The sequence below is a fragment of the Ipomoea nil genome, unplaced genomic scaffold (genome assembly GCF_001879475.1).
Source record: "Ipomoea nil cultivar Tokyo-kokei standard unplaced genomic scaffold, Asagao_1.1 scaffold2845, whole genome shotgun sequence".
In the NCBI taxonomy this organism is placed as follows: Eukaryota; Viridiplantae; Streptophyta; class Magnoliopsida; order Solanales; family Convolvulaceae; genus Ipomoea; species Ipomoea nil.
In genome coordinates, this window is record NW_017619273.1 from 753,799 (window position 1) to 779,714 (window position 25,916).

General features: G+C 38.8%; 1 protein-coding gene across 3 annotated transcripts; it reads right to left on the minus strand.

Moving 5' to 3' along the window:
* Positions 1-5,519: 5,519 nt before the first annotated feature.
* LOC109160287 lies at positions 5,520-24,175 on the minus strand. Of its 3 annotated transcripts, none has more exons than XM_019308588.1 (4): positions 24,172-24,175; positions 7,928-8,593; positions 7,272-7,435; positions 5,520-7,182 (listed from the first exon to the last, which is right to left on the minus strand). In XM_019308588.1, the coding sequence occupies exons 2-4, from the start codon at positions 8,568-8,570 to the stop codon at positions 6,088-6,090; spliced, it is 1,902 nt and encodes a 633-aa protein (XP_019164133.1). In that variant the 5' UTR covers positions 8,571-8,593; positions 24,172-24,175; the 3' UTR covers positions 5,520-6,087. The 3 variants fall into 3 exon arrangements, with proteins under 3 accessions (XP_019164133.1, XP_019164132.1, XP_019164131.1); XM_019308587.1 differs by lacking the exon at positions 24,172-24,175 and adding an exon at positions 17,487-17,491; XM_019308586.1 differs by lacking the exon at positions 24,172-24,175 and having other exon boundaries at positions 7,928-8,857.
* Positions 24,176-25,916: the final 1,741 nt, after the last annotated feature.

Consider the following 25,916-nt stretch of genomic DNA (forward strand, 5'->3'; position numbering starts at 1 on the left):
AGCTCGCCCAGAAAAAGCATGTAGTCCGGATCCGGTGGAAGATATTGCGACACCCTCAAGTATTCTAAACTTCTTCTCAGCTGTTCTTCAGTTGGTTCCACTACTTGAGGTGGCATCTCCACCTCTCCTTCTTCGGATGAGAGCACGAGGGGGTCATTGGAAGAGTCCCCTACCTCATACCTCCCTGAGCAGCACGCCTTTGCTTTAGCTTTTCTTGCCTCGCCTGCTCTGCCAAACGCTTGGAAGAGCGTTTTTCTGAGCACTTTCCACCTTTCTTCTTCGAGTCCATGTTACTTGTAAGAAAAACTCAAAGAAACTCCACACAAATTGGTTAGCAAATCTCCCAATTTATAGGCATAGGAGTTGTACCTGATTCACATGCATTGATTTTGAATGACATTGAAGAGACCATTCAATGCTTGTCCGTTTCCTTAAATCCAAATGCATTGGAACTCCCAACATTAAAAGTTGTGCAATCACAAGAAAGCTTCTTGCTGACTTTGATAAGACTTTCCAATATCCGGTCAATAGGATGAATTTGTCCTTAATTTTCATCTCTATTATTCCCAACTCGAGCCTTAGGGTTGAGAAACGACTATCACTCAATGGCTTGGTGAGAATATTTGACAGCTGTTTATATGTATGAGCATACTCCAAAACAATGTCCTTCTTCTTGACATGGTCTCAGATGAAGTGATACTTGATATCAATGTGCTTTGTCCTGGAGTGTAGCACTAGATTATGGGTGATGACAATCGCACTAGTGTTGTCACACTTGATGCTAACTTCTTTAGCTATAACGCCATAATACTTAAGTTGTTGCATCACCCAAATAATATGCGCACAACAACTTCCTGCCACGATGTACTCCGCATCTGCAATAATCGTGGCTATCGAATTTTGCTTCTTACTGAACCACGAAACGAGTCTTCCCCCTAAGAATTGGTAAGTCTTGGGGGTGCTCTTTTGGTCTATCTTACAATCGGCAAAATCTGCATATGAATAGCCCACTAGCTCGAAGGATCCCCCTCTCGGGTACCAAAGCCCAACATTTTGCGTTCCTTTGAGGTATCTTAGGATCTTCTTGGCAGCAACGAGGTGACTCTCCTTTGGGTTTACTTGAAATCGGCCACAAACACCAACTGGAAACGAGATGTCAGGCCGACTCGATGTTAAGTACAATAGAGAGCCAATAATCTCTCGGTATTTGGCTTGGTTTACTTCATTGCCTTCGTTGTCGATGTCTATTCGCAACGAGGTGTTCATTGGAATCTTGACACATGACTTGCCATCAACACCAAACTTTTAGATGAGTTCCTTAGTGAACTTGGCTTGATTGATGAAGATTCCTTCTTTGCCTTGTTTGACTTGTAGACCTAGGAAGTAGTTGAGTTCTCCCATCATACTCATCTCGAACTTGCCTTGCATGAGCTTAGAGAACTTCTCGCATATGAATGGATTTGCTTCTAAAGATGATGTCGTCGACGTAGATTTGCACCAACAAAATGTGTTCTTCATCCTTGATTCGGAAGAGAGTTTTGTCAACTTGTCCTTTCATGAATCCACAATTGATAAGAAACACGAGAGGGTGTCGTACCAAGCTCTTGGCGCTTGTTTCAATCCATACAAGGCATTTTCAGCTTGTAGCCTCTATACATACACAAATCCATTTGGAACCCTGGAGGTTGCTTGACGTACACTTCTTCTTCCAGTAACCCATTGAGAAAAACACTTTTGGCGTCCATTTGGAATAGCTTAAAGTCTTTGTACACGGCATAAGCTAGAAAGATACGAATCGCCTCTAGTCTGGCCACGGGTGCGAATGTTTCATCAGTCATTGCCTTCTTCCTAACAGTAGCCTTTAGCAATGAGACAGCCCTTGTTCCTAACAATGACTCCTCGTTCGTCCAATTTGTTCTTGAAGACCCACTTCGTCCCAATGACATTTTGGTGCGAAGGTCTTGGAACTAGCTATTTTTACGACGGTGCATTTTAGTGTTTTGAAGGATTTTTAGCTAAAGTGTAAGCATTTGGACTTAATTTGGAGCATATTTGGAGAAAACTCTACAACATCAAGGGTCAAGAATGGGTTCACGAGCATGGAGATGGCGTGGTGAAACTTCAGCAAGTTGTCCTGCACTGGCCATGATCGTGAGCATGATTCTGGGAGTTACACGAGCATGGCCACGATCATGCGCATGTTCGTGGGTGGAGGCACAAAGACTATAAAAGGCTTGAAGAAGTTGACTTTTTGACAACCAATCTTATACTTTAGTTTTACATCTTTTAGTTAGCTCAAAAACTCTCCCAATCTAGAGAGAGAAAGTGGTTCTAGGGTTCAAAGTGAATTGACAACTTGCTTCAATCTTGGAGTTTTTTCTTCTTGCTTGATTTTGATTTCTTGTTGGATTGATTTTATTGTGAATTGAAACTAAGTAACTCCTGCATTTTCTCCATTTAATTCCTCTTTCATCTCCATTGATTGCTTCTATTTCAATTTCTCTTCAGTCTAGAACATGAGTGGCTAAATCTTTTTAGGGATTGGATTAGCATTTACTTGCATGGTGTAGTGTGATTGTTAATTGCTAATTGGAAATGTATTTGTATTGATTGCTTGATTTCTTGATAGAAGTGGGAGGGTTTTTTGATTCTATGGTGTTAGGACCAACTCTATGGATGATCTAGGACTTAGTATGTTTGACAAGAGATTGCAAACATACTAAGAGCCTTGATTCCACTTGCATTTTTCGCCTTAGATCTAAGAGGGCAAAGTCCGGAATGAGGAGTAGGCAAGGTGTTCGATAAAATGTCTCATGGTTGTAACATTGTCACTTGGGTGCTTTGTTACACCATGATAGGCCAACAAGACCTAAAATGGCTTTGTCATTGGCAATCACCTCACTTGAACTCCAATTAGCACAATCATGCATTTTCTATTTTAGACTCTTGAAAGCACCACTGCAAGGAAAGTCTAATCCATGCCCCTTCCATCTTATTTGATTCTCTTACTTGAGTTGTTAGCTTGTTTCTCTATTTGCACACCTTCTACCTTGAATTTTGCACACAATGCTTGCACGTACTTGGCTCTAGTTCTTAAAGGGTTCTTGGCTCTCTTGTGACTCACCACACATTGATTACATCCAAGTTTGTCATCCTCTTGAGAACGACATCCCGAGGAAGTTCCACCTTTCCCAACCTTCTTTCCATCCACCGCTACATTACACATGTATCAATGGGTGAATAAAAAATCTATATGTTGAAAAAGGCATTGTATGGATTGAAACAAGCGCCAAGATATTGGTATGACACCCTCTTGTGTTTTCTAATCAATTGTGGATTCATGAAATGTAAAGTTGACAAAATCCTATTCCGAATCAAAGATGGTAATCATATTCTATTGATACAAATCTATGTAGATGACATCATTTCTGAAATTACTAACCCTTTGTTATGTGAAAGTTCTCCAAACTAATGAAGAGCAAGTTTGAGATGACCATGATGGGAGAACTTAACTACTTTTTGGAATTGCAAGTCAAGCAAAGTGACGAAGGAATATTCACCAACCAAACTATCCCTCCCCCCTCGCCCTAGCCACGCCGTCACATGTGGCGTAGGCGCCGACCCCTTCATTGCCCGGTCGCGAGCCTCCGCGGCCCTTCGCCCCCCCCCCCCCCCCCCCCCCACAACCCTCGCTTCCTTTCCAACTGGGCCGACCCAACCCAACTCCTCAGCCCACCTTCTTTCCCACCATATCAGTTGACCACTTGACCAAGATAGACCCATCAAACCGGCCCACAACCTATACCCCTATCACGACCCAACATCCAATTCAAAGCAAATTATTCTGTGGACTTAGATCCATTTTGCATGGTGAATTCGGGCAAATTATACTGTGGAACATGGTCCATAATGCATTGTGATCCATACATTAAATATGCATTGCAATTTTATTTCAACACAATTACAGTATATAATTTCGTTGGACAATATACACTCAAATATGTGAAATTATTATTTAGTTTTATTTTGTATACACTGCAGTTTTATTTTAACACAACTACAATTTCATTTCTATTCAAATGCAGAAAATAATACTCGAGACAGTGTCAATTTAGATACACTATAGTGCCTGCCATTTTGGACCATGGTCCAGATTATAATTGCTATAGTGCTTGCCGTTTTGGGCCATGGTCCACAGTATAATTGCTAGGGGTTCAAATGTTTACAATTTACATATTAAGGGGGCGTTTGGTTCAGGTTATGTAACTTTCCCAGGGAATGTCAGATAACCTCCGCATTAAGTTTTTAGCTATTGGAAGGGAATGTGAGACATTCTCCAATTTCTTAGGTAATCTCACATTCTCTTGTCTTATTACTAATGTTGGGCTTTGGACGTTTTAATTAATTTATCTTATTATCGTTTTCTTATTTACATATCTCAGTTTTAAACCAAACATAGGAATCTAACATTCCCAACAATCTAACATTCCCTAAGGTAATCTAACATTCCGTGAACCAAACGCCTCCTAAATGTCCATAATGTTAATATATGTAATTGATTATCTTGTTTTGTATTCGCAAATTCTTTTCAAATAATATTAACATATTAGGATTTAATAATTTTATATTTTATTCATAAATTCTCTGTGTTTTGACTTAAAACACAATTTATATTCTAATAATAATGTTGAGAGCTTTTGCCTTTTGGAAAAAAAATTAAAAATTTCAACCTCAAATGCATGCTAAATACAATGTTTTGAAACTCCCAAATATCAAATTTGGTTAATTGACCAAGTTGGTCAAACCAGCTATACCCAAACACCCCCTCTTAATCAAATTTGAGTAGGCAAATTGCAATCGGTATACTGTGCACCAGGGCACACATAACAATGTGCGTCCCGCGCCTCTCAAAACGATGTCGTTTTATATTCTGTTATAAAATTCTGTGTTTTCAGATATAAAATTTTGTACATTCGAAACATGAAATTTTATTATGTGTTTTCTATTATATAATTCTGTACATTCGAAACATGAAAATTTTCAGTTATAAAATTCTATATTTAAGTATAAAATTTTGTATTTTTAAGTATAAAATTCTGTGTTTTCTATTATATAATTATGTACATTCAAAATATGAGGATTTTTAGTTATAAAAATTCCGTGTTTTCAAGTATAAATTCTGTGTTTTCTATTATACAATTCTGTACATTCTCTATTATACAATTCTGTACATTCAAAACATGAGGGATTAACAGCAGACACGCGAAAAAGGTACAAAACGACGTCGTTTGGTGCACGGTATAATTTGCCAAAAAATTGGGCATCGTTAAAACTTTGAAACCAAAAGTTTGATAAATTAATCTTTAACCATGAAATCTAAGAATAACATTAGAAATGGATAATCCAAAATTTTGAAAATTGCAACTTTGTTAATAAAGTTAGAAAACATGTTTGTTCATCATATATATAAAAGCATGAAAACAGAACATATTAAACAAGCCAGCACCTAATGTCCTTCTAAATTCTAATCCAACTGCAATAATTTTTTGTATGATAAACATTAGTGAAACAGGCATTGCATGAAAAATTTTCAGGATCCCAGTTCAAATGAAGGAAGGTATTTTGATGACTGATAAACAAAGAAGCAATGAAGCACAAGGTCATACCACAGAAAACATGAATTATAATAAGAAACCAAGAAGATTTGAAGCACATTTATCTATGACCTGTGGCAGGCAGCATTTCAAAATGGGGTAAAGCATCAAGGAACGAACAGGTGACGATTCTTCTTCAGTAGACAATGAACTAATAATGTAAACAATTGCAAAAAAAAAAAGACTGCAATTCTCACCTAATCTCTGCCTCATTTGCATTAGCTAGCTCCCATCTTGTCCTTCTCTCGAGTAGCACGCAAAAGGTTTCTTGCATGATCACCGAAATTGTATAAACAGATAACCCATACCCGTAATCCCAGCATGCATCTCTCGATCAAAATAAGGTTACAAATTTGGAGTTGCCAATTCTCCAAAACACACTTCTTTGCAACACTTTTGGTCCATCAGGATTATAATTTAATGCCACCAAAAGCTATGAAGGGTAGCAAATGACAGCAGTACATGACATATCACTATCCACAATCCACAGACCTAATTGTACAAGCTGTTGCTGAATCAAATTTGTGCTCGTCTCTGAAGACCAAAACACAAATTGTTCCTGTATAGACAACGTTCGGCTAGCATCTAAGGAACTGATATTTAAACTAGATTTGTTTTCATCAAAGGTAGTGAATTTAACTCCCTTCTGCTCAAATAACTTTTTAACCACATACACGAAATTCTTTCCTGTTGGATCTGAATCGCTTGATGTGGTTGTGATCAATTCAGCACCTAATTGGCTCGAGATACTTTCACCCCAAGTCTTCGCAGCAGAAGATGAGCTCCTGGCAAAAACTAGTTCTAAGTTCTTCCCCACAAAGAAGTCATTAACTGCATCAGTATCAATGAAATTGAGAAAGGAATCACTGTTCAGAGGAACCCTGTTGCAATCAGCCACCAGAATACCAAATCCAAGTTCCAAGGTTTTCTTGACCACATAGGCCTTGACAAAAATCTCCTTAGTCAGTTTCACAGCAGATTCATTGAAGTTCGATTTGTCATAGACTCTTATATTGTCATAAAGTCTGTCTGTATCAATCACAGGGTGCCCTCTTATCGCAAGATCAAGTAGGAGATCAGATTTTGGGCCCATTAAGATGTAATTCCGAATATACAACCTCTCGAAATGGCAGAGCAAGTTCCTAACAACCGACTCTGACTCCTGATGTAGGCTCACAAGTATAACATTACTCATTTTCTGCAGAGAGGGGATAACAGACCCAAGTTCATTGAAATGCTGTACAATTCTATCTGGAAAAACTTGTTTGAAGCAGAAATCATACCACTTCATGCTATGCAAAGGGTGAAATTCCAAGTGGTTGATATCAATAGAATTCTCACCAACTAAATTTGAATCTGGTCCAACTGACTTCCCATAGTTAACACCAGCATCACGATGTGAGATACTAAGCGCTCTTTCATACAGAAGGTTGGTATAGATATTGAAGTAACCACGAGCATGAATAAATTTGATAAACCAAGGAGTCCAAATTCTTTCGCCCATTTTTTTGTACCATCCTGTTGTAACCTGCAAAAGTACACAGTTGTGATGCCAAAGTGCATTCACGTCCACTTAAGACCAGAGAAAGAAGGAAGAGAGGGTGCAGCATACATTACCATCCCGTCAAGAACAGGCTTCATGCCCTTAGACTTGTGTGTGTCATACCACAAACGGAATTCTTTCCAAGGTCTTGGAAACAGAAGTTGACCCCAAGTGCCAACTAACTGGTACAAAAAGACTCGAGTTCTACTATCTATTTTCATTTTGTTTCCATGCTTACCTGTTGGTCACAACCAATTCAGACCACTAAATATAAGCAAAAAATCAAATGCAGTGGCAACTGCTTCAAGTGTCGTTTGAAAAAAGTTCCAATAGCCAAACATAAAATGCACAAGAAGTTTATTTTCCGACTAAGTGACTCATGCACAGCCTGGTATCTATCATCTTAATATGCACATAAATAAAACCCCCAAAACACCATGAATTCTGTTTATGTGATTAAGATTGCAACAAGTGTTAAACTTACAACACAACAATGTTGATCAATAATGGCCCAGCTCATAATTTCATGACAATAAATGAATTCATCATCAGGTACATATCATTATATGATAAATTATTGCACTTGTTTATTGTCCTTAATCTATCTAAATCCTAGATCAACAGATGAAAACCCTAACACAAGCCAGGATTCTAAGAAAAAACAAAAACCCCCAAATTTACAAATAGCTGGTGATACGGGACTCAAAAAAATCTGAGAAATGCATAGTACCTGGCACAAACCTCGGACGCTGCAGGGATGCCCCGTAGATCATCGGACTGAAATTGGAAGCATTGTAGTAATAATTCACAATCAGATTCTTGAGAAACCGGAAGTACAAAGGCGAAACCTCGAGATCATCCTCGACGACGAAGGCGAACTCGTCGTCGGAGCTAGGCCACCAGGCCTCCAGCCACTGCGCCTGCAGGCCAGCGTTGGAAGTGCGGTAATGCACGACCTTAGCGCCGAATTTCCAGCCAAAGGCATCAACGAAATCGAGAATGCGCCTGGAGGAATTGAGGTTCCGGTCGACATCGAGGGAGGCGTTGGCGGGGACGGGGAAGTGGTCGATGAAGATGTGGAGGTGGACGGCGTGGTGGTCGTAGTGGGCGGCGGCGAGAGAGTTGAGGCAGCGGGAGAGGGAGGAGAGGCGGTTGTAGGCGAGGAGTTTGATGATGAAGGTGAAGCTCTTGTTGTCGGCGGTGGTGGTGATTGGGGTTTGGAGGTGCGAGGGCTGAGGATGAGAGGTGGGGTGAGTGGGAACGGCGGCGGGGATTGGGGTGGCGGGGGAGAAGGAGAAGAGGAAGAGGGCGGAGAGAGAGAGGAGGATGAAGAGTGGGATCAGATTCTTGAGGTTCTTCTTCGGTTGCGCCATGCCACAGATCTGCTCTGCAGATACTATTACTATATCAAGATCGATGCCAAGTGAAGCAGTCAATACAACTACTGAATAGTGCCGATTTTTGTCTCTCTCTCTCTCTCTCTCTTTCTTTTTAAATAGAATTTTACATCAAGATTCAAGAGAATCAAAATGAAATCAAACTAAAAACGCAAGAAAAAAAAACATCGAAGAACAAGCAGCTGAAGTATATGTTTTGGATCTTCGAAAATCTGCCCAGAAGTGTCCAAACTCGGCATGTGCGGGATGCTACAAGGATGATTGCGCCCGATTTTACACCAAAACACCAAAATCCTGTTTATTAACTGAACAAATTTTTCAATTTTTTGAAAAATTGGATAACTGGAAACAATTTTCCTGTTTTCTAGAAAATCTGCCCAGAAGTGTTTTATTGTTTTTTAAACTATAATCTACCTAGGACTATGTGGTCTAATGGTACCCGGGTTGGACTTCCATTTGGAAGGTTGTGAGTTCAGGCGTTATTGGCTCTTGCTTTTCAGTAGGTACTTTCTCGGTCCGCCACTGCTTATAGTTTATTTATTTTAAGTTACTAATAAGTTAAGCTCTGTTTGCTAATGTTTCCAAATAAGTTCCTAGCTTAAAATAAGAGCTTATTTGGCTCTCGGAGCTGAAAACTAAAGAGTTGTTATGATTGAAAGTGTTTGGTAAAATTAGTTTTTTGATAAGCTGATAAATGTAAAAAGACTAAAAAGGATATCTTCATAACATTTAAATTAGTTTGTTCGCATATTAAAATTTAACATTTAGTCTTTTAAAAAAAAAAATTAACATTAGTGTTTTCAAAAAAAAAAAAAAAAAATTTAACATTAGTAGCAATATTGTTGCAAATCTCATAATAATAATAGGAGTGAATTCCATTTTTGGTCCTATTGTTATAGGGCTTTTCTAATTTTAGTCCATCATAATTATTTTTGCCACATTGCGTCCACTATTATTAAAAGTGTTCCAATTTTAGCCTACTTTAAGATTTTCTGTGGACTAAAATTGGAACACTTTTAATAATAGTGGACGCAATGTGACAAAAATAATTATGGTGGACTAAAATTGGAATGCCCCCTATAACAGTAGGACCAAAAATGGAATTCAATATAATAATAATAATAATAATAATAATAATAATAATAATAATAATAATAATAATAATAATAATATTTGCGGTGAAAATAAGTTCTGCCAAATAGAGCCAAAGGCTCTGTTTGGCAAACCTAGCTGAAAAGCTATAAGGTAGGAGCTGATAGCTGAAAAGGAGCTGAAAGCTAAAAAGCTATAAGCTCGGAGTTGAAAATTGAAGAGCTGTTAAACTAGCTGTTATGATTGAAAGTGTTTGGTAAAATTAGCTTTTTGATAAGCTGATAAATGTAAAAAGACTAAAAAGGACATCTTCATAAAATTTAAATTAGTTTGTTTACATATTAAAATTTAACATTTCGTCTTCCAAAAAAAGTAAACACTTTTTAAAATAAAACTATTAGCATGATTATGATCTAGCATACTTTGGGTCTCCTCACTAAACTGCGGCATTTTAGCAAGTATCTTCCCTCTCTTATTCAATACTCCAAACGATCTCTCAATACAACTTCGAAGAGAAGAATATGCACGATTGAATGCTTCTTGAGCATTAGTTGGCGGCTCTTGTTCAAATTGAGATTGAAGCCATAATAATAATAATAATAATAATAATAATAATAATAATAATAGTAATAATAGTAATAATAGTAATAATAATAATAATAGAAGAAGAAGAAGAAGAAGAAGAAGAAGAAGAAGAAGAAGAAGAAGAAGAAGAAGAAGAAGAAGAAGAAGAAGAAGAAGAAGAAGAAGAAGAAGAAGAAGAAGTTTCAACATAATTGTTTAGCAGGAAACAAGACTAAGGAAGGGATTGACGTGAAAGTTGTGATAGGGGAAGAGAAAGGGTTTTAATTCATAAGGTTAAAACATGTCATTACTTTAAAATAATAAGGGTAAAGATGGAAAAAAAGTTAGGAAGCTGGTAGCTTATTTTGAAACGCTACCTAATATAGCGTTCCAAAATAAGCTCTTATTTTAAGCTAGAAGCTTATTTTGGGAACATTACCAAACAGAGCTTATAGCTTATTAGTAGCTTAAAATAAGCTATAAGCTCCTAGCTTAGCGTTGCCAAACAGAGCCAAAGTAGCGTTTCAAAATAAGCTAGTAGCTTCCTAACTTTTTTTCCATTTTTATCCTTATTATTTTAAAGAAATAACATCATTTACCATTCTCAATTAAAAACCCTTTTACTTTCCTTTATCTACAACTTTCACGACAAATTCTTTATTATTATTTACAACCACATTCTCACTATTATCTATTTATATATTTATTCATGATTATATTCATTATATCTTCTTTTACTTATCACCAAGGTTATCAAGGCGGACTTTCTAGGCGATAAGCCGCCGACCGTCTAGTTGACTAGTCGACTAGGCGGCCGCCTAGGCGACAACTAGGCGATGAGTAATATATATATATATATATATATATATATATATATATATATATATATATATATATATATATATAAACATTCAAATCAAAGTTAAGAACCAACATCACAGAATACTATAATACTAAATATCCAATGTCTCAATTCTCAAACTCCCAAATCTTAAACATCCATTAATTAAATCCTTGCCCTTCACCACCATCATTATGGTCATCACTCTCAATTCCCTCATCATCATCATCATCATCATCAATATCTTCATCATCATTTGGGAAAGAATGACGCGTACACGGGTTGCTTCTCACAACAAGTGCACACCCAAGGAATCACTCCAGAACCTTTCGTGTCCTATAAAGGATCTTACCTTGTAGACTCTTGGATTTTGAGATCCCGAACTCTACAATTGCCTCGCCAAACTTCCAATGATCTTCTCAACCCTCGGATGATTAAACAAGGCTAAGAACTAGACTTAGGAATCTAGCACTTGAGATAAGAAATAAGAACAAACTTAACTATGTAATATAAGTAGTAGTTCTATTTTTATTTTTTTTTTTGGATTTTTCGGATATGTGTATGAATGTAAAGAACAAGATAGTAGGATATGCCTTCTCAGCTTGTAAACTAGCTTCTCACTAGCTTACTTAGATTGAATGCATCTCACAAACAACCTAAACACTCAATGCAATTCTCATGAAAAGAAAAAGAGATAAATTCTCATTTCATTCCAAATATTACAAGCTCATTTGAACCATTGGGTAATGGGGTTTTTATAGGGAAAAATCAGGGATTGCAAAAATATAAAATATTCTAGGTTTCATTCCTTAGCTATGAAGTAAATAATTAAAAATTACAAGTTGCAAAATAAACCTCCTCTCCTCCCTTTTTGCGTATGAAATCAGAATTTTGTAGGCTGAATTTTCTTCCAAAGCTTGATATCTTTCACATGGGTTTGTCATAAGCATTTAATGATTTGTCTCCTTGAGTAAGCTAGTTGCTTGAGGTGCTTGCTTGAGCTACTTGGTTGATGACAAGCAAGGAGGTGAGTGAGCAGCTAGGTAGTGATGAAGTTGCACAAACTAGTAGGTGAATCACTAAGCAAGCAGGTGATTCATCAAGCTAGTAGGTGAAGCACACTCCTTAAGCTAGTAGCTCTCTTCAAAAGTCTTGATGTGAAGGCAATTGAATGGAATTGTTTCTCCAGATTGATCTCATTCTTCATAAATAGCGGTTGTACTCCAATTTGCTTGCACAAAAGTGTTAAAAGCCTCTTGAATCTTTTTTGACTTGGATCTTGTTGTCGGGCCACTAGACTTTGATGGGATCATTTGCTTGTTGTCTTTGGGTCTCATCAAAGAATCTTCATCATCTACTTCATCGCTCAAACCGCCTCCCAATGATGAAGTATTGCGACGCCAGGAATATTGTATAGGTGCGCTTGTGCCTTCACCTGCATGAGCTCTTGTAGGAAGATTTATTCTCTCCAAATTGACTGAAGCACCAAGCACTTCATCAACAAGACTCCAAGTAAGGTCATCACCGATATGAACATTATCATTATGATTACCATCCACCCATTCATTTTGCCATTGAAATTCTTTAAGAACTAATGGGTTGAAGTTGGTTCCTTCTTCAAGCCGCTTTTGAAACTGACTAACTGTAACACCCCACTTTTCTTAGACCTTATTAATAAAACTTAACATAGAAAGGGATACTAAACAAGCATAATAAACTTACTAATCAAACTTTAAGAGGTGTCACAGCTAAAATCACCACACACGGAGATTGCACAGGCAAGGAAAAGATCTAAACAAAGTCAAGCTTACTAACTTTAAACAAACTTGGGGAATAACCCCGGTGTCCAACACCAACAAAAACATCTAAATAGGTCTACAACCAAGTCTCAAAATAAACATAATTGATAAGAGTTTAGACTACAACTAGCACTCTAAGCTAAGCTAGTCTAACTCGATCGCTCTCAAGAACTAGGCCCACCTGAAAGAGGTTAACAAACAAACAAGTAGAAAACAACCTGTTAGCACGAAGCTAAGTATAACGCCACTCAACCCTGTAAAATACTATAGCATATACTTTTGAAAAATATTTGTTTCACACACTTAGATCAAATATTCTCAATCACTTTAAACAACATTCAAACATACTCCACAGTATTTCTATATCCTTGCAATCTAATTATCAAATAGGCATACTTTCTCAATCATTTAACTCATCTAAAATCTCATCACATATATAACTTATCATGGCGAAATACACTAATCATGCCCAAGCTCATAGGTAAGAATATACTTAAATTTTAACAAGTAATCTCATGCTGTCAAGATAATCAATTAATGACAATATAAAGTCATGTTTCCTATCATACTTTCATGCAACATGTGCGAGTCATGTAATCATGCAATAAAATGAACATGATGCTTATTCGAATGAGGTTTCTTAGAGTCACAATGACTCGCTTTTCTCTTCTTTCTCTAGAGTCACGTTGACTCGCTTTCTTTCTTTCTTTAGAGTCACAATGACTCGCTTTCTCTCTTTACTTTTACTCGTGGGCGAGGTAGGAACTTCACCATAATGTGAACGGACTTATCTGGGCTCGGCATCTAGCCGGCCTAATACTCATCTCGCCCACAGAACCACTCTCTTGATTTTTTTTCTCAAACTCTGTGGAATCAAATATCGTACTTGTCAGTGTGCACACCCACTAACCGGGATTCCAAGCCCGGCGGGTAGTATCCTACCTAGTAACTTGGGAATATCGACCTCGTTACTTCACATCGAATCGCAATGTCTATTCCTTTCTTTACTTTCTCTTTTCTTCTGAAAGGACATAGTCCTAACGGGCCTCCAAAACCTCGGATTACTCACACTAGATACATATAGATATAACTCATGCAATTCATTCTCATGCAACAACTTTACTTATGCACATAGCTTCTCACCGACTTCTCTTTTCTCACAAATTAGAAATCAAGTATCATGCAACTTCTCAATGCAACTAGATAATGATTTTCCAAAATAGATATAGGCTTTTGAAAGAATACTTAGGCTTACTTAGAACCACTAATGCACTTTAGTTCATGATATACTAAACATGCTCTTTTACTATAAGTTATTTCTCAAATTCTCTTCGACTATAAGTCAAGCAAACAATGTGTTACTCATGCTCATAATTCCATTCTCAGTAATCTTCTTAGCAAACACTTAGCAAATATTAATCATGCTCTTTAGACTTGAAATACCCTTCTTAAACTCAACATATATTTCCTGCTTTAGTAATTCACTTCACTGTACTCAAATAAGCCCATGTACTGTACAAACCAAATATTCATATTCTTGACAAAATTCTCAATAACTCACAATGGTTATTTAAACATGCTAATTAGGCAAACTTAGCAAATAATGATCATGTAATCCAACAATCAAATAATGATCATGCTTCTCATTCAAATAGCTAAGCCCAAATACTTCACATTTTCCTTCTCTATAAGTAATACACAGATTACTTCAATAGCATTAATCAACAATAATTCTACTGTAATTTACTCATTTCAACTCCAAATTCAATGAAGTCAAATTCTACTAGTGTGTTGTAACGAACCCGAGTGTCCGAACCTCAAGGGCCCGCGAGTCCCAGACCGAACGACATGTAGCTGAGCCACAGAGGGTCCGCCACTACACTGGATTTGCCTGGCGGTGCTTGCGGCGGGGCATGAGGAGCCCCTTCAAGCAGCGGCCTAGGGCCATGGTTCTAGCTGAGAACCGTGCCCTAGGGTCGTTCCTCCACAGGACTAGTCAACGGTCTCTGCCTAGGGCCGTTGGCTAGCGCCGTGAACTAGTCTGGTGCACAGACAGTGTGCACCAAAGGGACTTCTTCTCCACCTGCAACCATTTTTGATCAATCCAACACTTCCAAATCCTCAACAACACAATCATATCATAGATCAACAATAGATCACTAATAGCTCAACAACATTAATAATCTAGCATTTCTAAGCATTTTCCCTAACATTTTGACTTCATAGAGTCATAAATAAAGAGGTGGGAGTCCATGGGTTATACATTTGTTATCTCTTTTTCTTGTGTGGATCTCAGCCTCCTCTCCACTCAACTTCCACCACTTCCTTCACCACATAAACACTCCAAACAACCACAACAATCTAAGCCTAAGAGAACCCAAAGAATGAAGGCAAAGAATACACTAAAACAAAAGAGAGAAGATGAATGGTGAAGGATGGAACTTACTGTGTGCTTTCTCTTCTTCTAGTAGACAAGATTGGGAGAGGCAAGGGAATGAGATCAGGGATTCAAGGAGGGGAAATGTGTGGTTTTATAGGGTGCAAAACCCTTGGAGAAACAACAATGATTGGCGGAGGGCAAATTGGTAAATTGGTTGGTGTTCTAAAAGTAGCAGACAAAGGGTGGAGTCATGTGGTTCACCAAGCATCATGGACCAATGTCTAGAATTATGGTTTTAAATAGTTTGGGGGGTCAAAATACATTTTTCCAAAAATACTTTCTAAAGAACCACTTAGTTTAGGTTTCTCAGATTTCTCCCGATTTCACTCAGATTGACTTTTGGATCAAAACTTGGTACGCAATGTACCCGAGAATTTAGGATTTTAGAATTAAAATATGTCCCGGTGTTGAATTTATTTAAAATATAATTCAAAATAGTTTATTCAACCACCGTTTTTCTCATAAAAAATTTGGAAGGATGAAAAATGGTTATTTTGGAATTTCTTAAAATCGAATTTATAAAATTAAATTTTGAGTTTTCACACTAACAATCTTCCGGTTATACTTCACATAAACCAAATCATTGAACCGTTTATGTTCTAATCGGTTTCTCCTCTTTGTGTGAATCTAAATCATAGAAAATAAAAAATAATTACTACTTTAGTAACTTAGAAAAAAATAACAGTATTAGTCTATTACTTCGTACTAAGTACTTACGAACTGAAATGTGCTCCAGTTATGTTCACAGCCGGCAGATGAACAACAGAGGGAAATAATGCGCATTGCTAATTTTTGGAGCTCAAACTGATTGCCTCCAAAAGCCATCCACCAATCAACTAAAATATGAATACACATCATACCTAGTAAGTAGTTTATCAAAAGTATAAAACTAGAAATTGTTTAAAGTTTATACTTGTTGTAGTTTAAATAATACTTACGAGGAGTTTTGTTTTTGTGTTGTTTGATGGCTAATTGCTTCCCAAAACTTCCTCGCAAATAATCATAGTCATCAACTTGATTGATTATTTTGAGTTGTGTTTCTTGATCTAGAACCATCTTCTCAAGCACATCATTAAACATGACATGTTGCTTAGAAACATATGCACTATCACTTTCTTTCAAATCAAAATAGTGGGAAGGGTTTAAAAACAATGTTGCTCCATATAAGTCAACTCCCATCTAATCTTGCCAGCGTCCCTCCACAATATCCATCAACCTTGACAGCAGCCTCGGTGGACTTGCAAATGCTTCATTCAATTTCTTCCTTGCAGTAGCCATATCCATGGCAATCTCGGGCATAGCTGGGATCTCATTACCATAAACGATTCTCAATACAATAAGAATCGGTTGAGAAGCCTTAATGCAATCTTCCACCCTAGTACAGAATCGAGTAGAAAACACAGAGTCATATATCTTCTTTACAGCTTGTGTGTTTGATAGTTTAGAAGTATTCCAATGGCCACTAACAAACAAACTTTTTAAAGCTTTCTGGTGCTTGTACAAACTCTTCAAGGTAAGGAAAGTTGTGGCAAATCTAGTAACTCCAGGTCTCACAAGATCCTTACCACATGTGAACTCCCTCATAGCATTGAAGATCCTTCCATGCCTATATATGAAAGTAGTGATGCGCCTAGCACTTTCAATCTTTTGCTTAAACTCTACTAACTTGCCAATATCTTCCAACATGAGGTCCAAGCAATGTGCTGTGCAGGGAGTCCAAAACAGTGTAGGTATCTTTTCTTCCAACAACCTACTCGCTTGTAACCCCATTGTCTGTCACAATTTGGACAACATTTTTTGTGCCTATTTCTTGAATCTTGGTCTCAAGTAACATAGCCAACATGTTGGCATCATGAGATTCGCTTGATGCATCAGTAGACTCCAAGAAAAAGGTCCCCTTCGGATTGTTGACAAGGAAGTTTATCAAATGCCTATTTCTTCTTTCAGTCCATCCATCTGACATCAAAGTACACACATACCTCATCCAAGCAACCTTATGTTTGTCTTTCAACAAATCTATTTCTTTTTTTGCTTTCTCTAAGAGTGTGACCCGCAAATCTAGCTAGGAGGTTTCCACCCGAGTCATAATTGTGCAACGGACTCTAACATTACCTCAAAACTCCAAGCATTAAAGGGAATGTCACACTCATAGAAACTGTTTGCAACATGCATTATTGTTCTCTCTTTCTCTTCTTTAGTTCTTGTACAATATTCAAGTGTTCTTTGATAACCCTTGCTACGCCTTTCTTCCACTACTTCTTCTGGGGTTTTCTTAACCATTGCAGCAATTATTTTTTGTGCCGGTTGTGCAAACCTCAAAGCTGACTGCCTCCTTTTGCAACTAGTCCCCGAACTGGGATGAATAATTGAGTTGTGAGATGATGGTTGTTTTGGTTGTGTTGGTTCCATTGACACTTCTTGTGAACCATCATCCCCATCATCGTCATCGAAATTTACTTGCTTGTTCCTTGAATTTTTTAAGATATACTCTCGCATTTCTTTCATAATCTTTGTTGTTGTATTCAGGCATGCAACAACATCTCCATACCCCTTAGCCAAGTGTTGTTTCAATCTTTTAATGCCTTGGCTAATTTGTCTTCCACACAACGTACATTGGATCAATTCTTTTCTACTTAAATCTGGCCAAAATCCATACTTCCAACCGAGGTCTTTAGACTTGGCTTTTCTTTTAGGATCCTTTGATGGATCATAAGTACTTTCGTCCTCCATAACCTGACAAATAAAAAATAAACAACCTATATGAAACAGAGCATGAACACACTGCCAAGCATACCATATGAAAAAAAAGAGCTACGTCTCACACACCCACACTGCCAAAGTGCAACTGCCAAACATACTATATGAAACACAGTACACTGCCAAGCATACCAATATGAAAAAAACAAAAACAAAAAACAAAAAAAACAAGTGTCACACTATCACACACCCACATTGCCACACTGCCAGGTGTACACCAACAATGTACACCCATATATTTAATATATATACACACACAACTACAGCTAGTAGGAAACAAAAGAATAAAAGAAGAGAAAAAAGAAAAAGGAAGAAACTTTACCTGTGAGGTCGCAACAGGAGGTAGCAGTCAGTCAGAGGTTGCCGGTTTGAAGTTTGAAGTCGCGAAGCTCACTAGCTCAGTCTCGTTGAAGTTGCGAAAGAGAAATGCAAAGGTGAGACTAAGTCTTACTGCCTAGGGTTTTAATTCCAGCGCATCTTTTTTTTTTTTTAACATAAACCCGGTTTGACCCGGTTCAAAATCGGGTCAAAGCCGGCATAGGCGTCCCAGGGCGTCGCCTCGACGACTAGGCGTCACCTAGGCGACGCCTAGGATCGCCTCACCAAAAATTGGCGAGGTGAGCAGACTAAGCGAAAGGTCGTGCCCGCCCAGACGCCTAGGCGTCGCTTATCACTATCTCCTATCTTTTCTACTTTCATTACTTATTTAAGCATAACTTATTTGCTTATGCTCAAAGTTAGACATTGTTCACATTATCAAAATTAAAAATTGAAATTTATACCAAGTTTTATATTTTGATTGAACTCAATTTATTTTTGGTTCGGATATTTTTAGTCATGCTATATCGTAATACAAGTTTGGTCTAGAAATCAAATATTGAACTTTCACATATATTACTATATTAGAATTCGAAGTTAAAATTATATATTTATGTACATGTCATTCAAATGAATATATCCAAAATTATTTTAAATATTAGCTCAAAAAATATTAATATTATCTAAACTAAATTTTATGTGAACTTAATAGGTTACTGGTTCGGATATATTTTTTAGTTATGCTATATACATATATAAATTTCGTTCGGATATCAAATATAAAAATCTTACTTATATTAGACTTAAAAGTAAAAATTATATTTATTCTATTTAAACCAAATATATTTTAAAATGTTTTAAATATAAGGTCTAAAAATCACTTGAAATTAAACTTGTGTTAATTTTATAACGTTAATTAATCTAAAAAATAAATTTGAACAAAATAATGTTGGAAAAATAGCTTAAAATGGCATAAAATGGCATGTTAAGTGGCTATTTTGTGGTACAATTATCAGTGGGGTCCACTTCCGATTTGGGTCGGGTCAAAGTGGATTCGGGTTCTTCGTAGTAAGACGAAGAGATTGATATATTGTACGCTCAAAACGGATAATGGGTGAATGAGATATTGATTCTCAAAGTAGACCCATTTAAGTTGGGAAATGAAGGGAAAATGTAGGACTTTGTCCCACATTGATTTGCCCCCCTTATATACATGAGCTCTTTTCAAGCTTGTAGAATTGTATAGCATAGAGGCTCTCTCGCGCGGGGGGGGGGGGGGGGGGGGTGCAAATCAAAATCCAACTAGAGGACATCAAAAAGGCTTGATTCAAGCCCGAGCTCGCGTGCGCGGGCACGAATGTCGTCCGGAAATTGACTGGCCTTGCGGGCTAAGTTATGCCAAACTTTGGTATCGTTTTCCATCTGTTATAGTCACTTGGCTCGGCCGAAACCGAGAACACCACTCTCGTGCTACAGAGAGCACGAGAGGTTGTGGTGCACCGAGAGCAAGACTCTCGTGCAACAGTGAACACAAGAGGTGTACTCTCGTGTTGCACCATAGCACGAGAGGTGTACTCTCGTGGTGTACCACAGCACGAGAGTGTGTACTCTCGTGCACCCCAACGGTCTGAAACCCGAAAGTGCAGAAGATTAAACTCATCTATTACGGAATTAATACTGTTTTTAATTCCAATTTTTAAATTCTGAGTTTAAATCCTACTTAGTGGTGACCGTTACAGGTGTTACACAATTGGTTTTAACACCAATTTAATGGCCATGTTGAATGCTATCACTCCAACATCCCTATATAAAGAGAGGTAGAAGCAGTAGCATTTTACACAGTGAGAAACAAAAAGGAATTCCAGTAGCTTTTCATCTCAAAACTCTGCTTCTACTCTCTTCTTTTAGCCAACCAGTGTTCTAAGCTTTGCTTTGTTTGCCGGGTTCCTTGTTTAGGTGCTTAAACAAGGAATCGTAGCACGTTTTATCCTGGGAAACCTAGGCTACAACGCTCCTAGCACTTGTGGGAGGTAGCAAATAAGGTTTTAAGGAAAAGAACTTCGTGTTCGAACTCGTGCTAAACCTATACCCAAACACTCAACATTTTCCTTCCCATTTTTCTGTTTTCCCATATAATATTAATCTTTCCGTAGGATTATTATTATTTTGGGATTTTCCACCTAATTACCCAACAATCTTAAAACCTTATATCCGTTTCCCGTTGGTTGTTAATCTCTAATTTCCTAGAAGAAATGGAGAATCCAGTTTTGCCAGCTCTCGGGGAGGAGAATGTTGTTGAGAACAACAGTGGTGGGAATGGCAATAATGTTGCTAATTCCCAAGCTACACCAGTGAACGTTGGTTCACAAGATGGTGGGAGCACCGAGGGATATATTCCCATGACTCGGGTACCTACGGTACCGAGTGGTTCGGCCGAAAGACCGGAGAAATTCACCGGTATTGGATCGAATTTCAAAAGGTGGCAGCAAAAGATGTTGTTCTACCTGGCAACTCTCGGCTTGGCGAGATTTTTGGCCGAGAAGGTTCCCGAATTAAGGGAACAGGATGCCCAATCCATGATGGCAGTTGGCTATTGGAAGGATTCGGACTTCCTATGCCGAAACTACATCCTGAACAGATTATGTGATGCGTTATACGATGTATATCGCAAGATTGGCACAGCGAAAGCGCTGTGGGAAGCCTTGGATCATAAATATCGAAGTGAGGATGCCGGCGCAAAGAAATTTGTGGTTGACCGATTCCTTGACTTCAAAATGGTTGATTCCAAAACCGTGCTAAGTCAGGTTGAAGATTTACAACTAATCTTTGATGAAATCCGTGATGAAGGCATGACGTTGAGTGAAGCCTTCCTAGTGGGATCTGTTATCCACTTGCTGCCTCCAGGGTGGAAGGACTTCAAGAATTACCTTAAGCATAAGCGAAAGGAAATGAACCTGGAGGACCTGATCCAGCGACTCCGAATTGAGGAGGGGAACATGACGAATGATGGAAGAAATTCTGTCACTATTGGTGCTAAAGCCAATGTTGTGGAGCATGCTAAAAACTCCAAGAAGAACAAGAAGGACAAGCAAAAGCTAGGTCCGAAAGGAGGCATTACCAAGAAGAAATTTCATGGGAAATGCTTCAATTGTGGCAAGACTGGCCACAAGTCCTCTGAGTGCAAAGTTCCAAAGAAGAAGAACAAGAGTTCTGAAGCCAACATGGTTGAGGAAAGCAATCAGAAGGAGTTCGAGATTAGCCTTTCGGCTATGGTGATCGAGGTGAACCTCGTGGACTCTAACCCACGAGAGTGGTTCATCGATACTGGTGCAACAAGGCATTTGTGTTGCAACCGAGAGATGTTCAATACCTTTGAGACCGTTGAGGGCGAGAAGGTTTGGATGGGAAACTCTGCTCAGTCTGCTGTGGAAGGCGTGGGCAAGGTGGTTCTGAAGATGACCTCCGGGAAGGAACTGACGTTGAACAACATGCTGTATGTTCCAGAGCTGAGGAAGAATCTGGTGTCTGGCTCACTGTTGAACAAGCATGGCTTTCGCATGGTGTTCGAGTCAGACAAGGTTGTTTTGTCTAAGTTAGGAATGTTTGTAGGCAAAGGTTATGTAACTGATGGGCTTTTTAAGCTCAATGTAATGCCTATTATCATGAATAAGAGCAAAGTTACTTCCGTTTACTTGCTTGAGTCTTCCAATTTGTGGCATGGTAGACTAGGTCACGTTAATTATAATTCTATACGTAGATTAATTAACATGGACCATATTCCTAATTTTCAAATTAACACAAATAACAAATGTGAAATTTGTGTTGAGGCAAAATTAACGAAAGTACCTTTCAAATCGGTTGAAAGGGAAACTGAACCACTAGAATTAATCCATAGTGATTTGTGCGATTTTAGATCGATACAAACGAGAGGTGGTAATAAATATTTTATCACATTTATCGACGATAGCACACGTTATTGCTATGTGTATTTGCTTAAAAGCAAAGACGAAGCCTTGGAAAAATTCATTCTTTATAAGAATGAAGTTGAAAACCAACTTAATCGTAAGATTAAGAAAGTTAGAAGCGATCGAGGTGGTGAGTACGAAGCACCTATTGGTGATTTCTGTGCGAGTGTAGGTATAATACACAAGCGTACTGCACCTTACTCACCTCAATCGAACGGTGTTGCCGAACGAAAGAATCGTACATTGAAAGATATGATGAATGCGATGCTTATAAGTTCGGGCCTACCTCAAGACGCGTGGGGTGAGGCTATTTTGACAAGTAATTATCTTTTAAATAAGGTACCCCACAAGAAGCTTGATAAGACTCCTTATGAGCTGTGGAACGGTAGGAAACCTTCCTACCAGTACCTGAAAGTGTGGGGGTGTCTTGCCAAAGTTCTGGTGCCAACACCTAAGAAAGTAAAGATAGGTCCCAAGACGGTGGACTGTATCTTTATTGGCTATGCACATAATAGTAGTGCTTATCGGTTCTTAGTACACGAGTCCCACAATCCGGACGTACACGAGAACACGATAATAGAATCAAGGAATGCATCTTTCTTTGAAAATGTATTTCCTTGTAGGTCCAACGAGGGACCAAGTTTGTCAAAACGAACGTTTGATGAAGCTATGGATAATGATAGTGGGGAATCCGAGAGAGAACCCGAGCTCGAGCCGAGACGCAGTAAGCGGGCGAGAGTTGGAAAATCATTTGGTCCTGATTTTCTAACTTACTTGTTGGAGTACGATTCGAGTACTCTAACTTGTTTATTAGAAAATGAACCCGATTTTCTATCTTGTTTGATAGAAAACGAGCCTCGAACGTACGGAGAAGCCGTGACTTCTACAGAAGGACCAATGTGGAAAGAGGCTATTAAAAGTGAAGTGGATTCTATTTTACAGAATCACACTTGGGAACTTGTTGATCTTCCTCCGGGTAGTAAACCCTTAGGATCCAAGTGGGTCTTTAAAAGGAAGATGAAACCCGATGGTTCCATCGAGAAGTATAAGGCTAGGCTTGTAATCAAGGGTTACAGGCAACGCGAGGGCCTTGATTACTTCGACACGTATTCTCCCGTGACGAGAATAAACTCCATTAGAATGATACTTGCTATAGCCGCGCTGCGGAATTTGGAAGTTCATCAAATGGACGTTAAAACCGCTTTCCTAAATGGCGAGTTAGATGAGGAAATCTATATGGAACAACCCGAAGGGTTCGTGGTTCCGGGCCAAGAAAGGAAAGTGGGTAAGTTGGTTAAATCGCTATATGGTTTAAAACAAGCGCCTAAGCAATGGCACGAGAAGTTTGACCATGCGATGTTGACCAATGGATTTAAAATAAACGAAAGTGACAAATGTGTCTACGTTATGGAAACGATAGACGGCTATGTCATTCTTTGTTTGTACGTAGATGACATGCTCATCGTTGGTAGTAACGATCGGATGATCAAGTCTACCAAAAGGATGTTAAATGCAAGATTTGACATGAAGGATATGGGTTTGGCTGATTTAATCCTCGGGATTAGAATCATTAGAAGACCTGATGGTCTGGTGTTAAGCCAATCACATTATATTGATAAAATCCTTGAAAAATTTAACAAGGATAATCATCAAGGGACTAGGACGCCATTAGATCGAAGCGTTCATCTAACCAAGAACCACGGGGAGTGTATTTCTCAAGTAGAATATGCTCGGGTTATTGGTAGTTTGATGTATCTAATGAGCTGTACTAGGTCGGATATTGCCTTTGCGGTTAGTAAACTCAGTAGATATACGAGTAACCCCGGTGCCATGCACTGGACGGCAATACTGAAGGTTCTGAGATACTTAAGGTATACTCGAGACCTTGGACTGCACTATGGGAGATATCCTGATGTACTTGAAGGGTATAGCGACGCTAGCTGGATATCCGATATTAAGGACTCCAAGTCCACGAGTGGCTACGTGTTTACACTAGCCGGTGCAGCCGTTGCATGGAAATCCTCTAAACAGACCGTGATAGCTAGATCCACGATGGAATCTGAGCTGATAGCCTTGGACAAATGTTGTGAAGAGGCTGAATGGCTACGCCATTTTTTAGAGGATATTCCTAATTGGGAAAGACCTGTACCTCCAATGTGTGTGCATTGTGATAGTCAAGCTGCAATTGGACGAGTACAGAATCATATGTATAATGGTAAGTCTAGACATGTGCGTCGTAGACATAATACCATTAAACAACTTCTCACAACTGGTGTTGTCTCGATTGACTACGTAAAGTCAGAAGACAATATAGCGGATCCGCTAACCAAAGGGTTATGTAGAGTAGCTGTGGAGAAGTTGAGACGAGGAATGGGTCTAAAGCCCTTGGTATAAGTTCTATAGTGGACACCTAACCTAGCTGGCACCTAGGTTCAATGGGACAACTCAATTATGGAATGGAGCGTGTCACTGTGGGGGTCTCGGATTCCCTGCCACTCCTCGTTAGAAACAGTGGCTCCCGCACAAGGTTAGCATGCTAAATGCTTTAGTGATTCAAATGTCGGTTGACATATGTGAGTATGCGGGATACTCGGGAAAGAATCACCTATGTGAGAGAGAAGTGAGGGTCGCTTCAAAGGAGAATTGACGAGCACAATTCTTCACAAACTCTTGCAGAACCAGGAATGGTGACCCACGGCCAAAATGGGCACAATCATGAGAACAAAGCATGGTTGGGAGGTTCCTGTGTGAGATATGTCATCGTCTACACAAACGGCAGTCGGTTCAAAGACATCGCGTTCTACCGTACCGCCAGTAAAGTAAATGTATCTTCACGAGGGAAGGTTCAAAGGGTGTGACCCTACCTATCCTATGCAGGGATCAACCGTTGAACATAGTTTTTTCCGTTTCAAAATACCCCGAAAAATCAAATTTTCATTCATGTGGGGGATTGTTGGAAAAATAGCTTAAAATGGCATGTTAAGTGGCTATTTTGTGGTACAATTATCAGTGAGGTCCACTTCCGATTTGGGTCGGGTCAAAGTGGATTCGGGTTCTTCGTAGTAAGACGAAGATATTGATATATTGTACGCTCAAAACGGATAATGGGTGAATGAGATATTGATTCTCAAAGTAGACCCATTTAAGTTGGGAAATGAAGGGAAAATGTAGGACTTTGTCCCACATTGATTTGCCCCCCTTATATACATGAGCTCTTTTCAAGCTTGTAGAATTGTATAGCATAGAGGCTCTCTCGCGCGGGGGGGGGGGGGGGGGGGGTGCAAATCAAAATCCAACTAGAGGACATCAAAAAGGCTTGATTCAAGCCCGAGCTCGCGTGCGCTGGCACCTGCGGGCACGAATGTCGTCCGGAAATTGGCTGGCCTTGCGGGCTAAGTTATGCCAAACTTTGGTATCGTTTTCCATCTGTTATAGTCACTTGGCTCGGCCGAAACCGAGAACACCACTCTCGTGCTACAGAGAGCACGAGAGGTTGTGGTGCACCGAGAGCAAGACTCTCGTGCAACGGTGAACACGAGAGGTGTA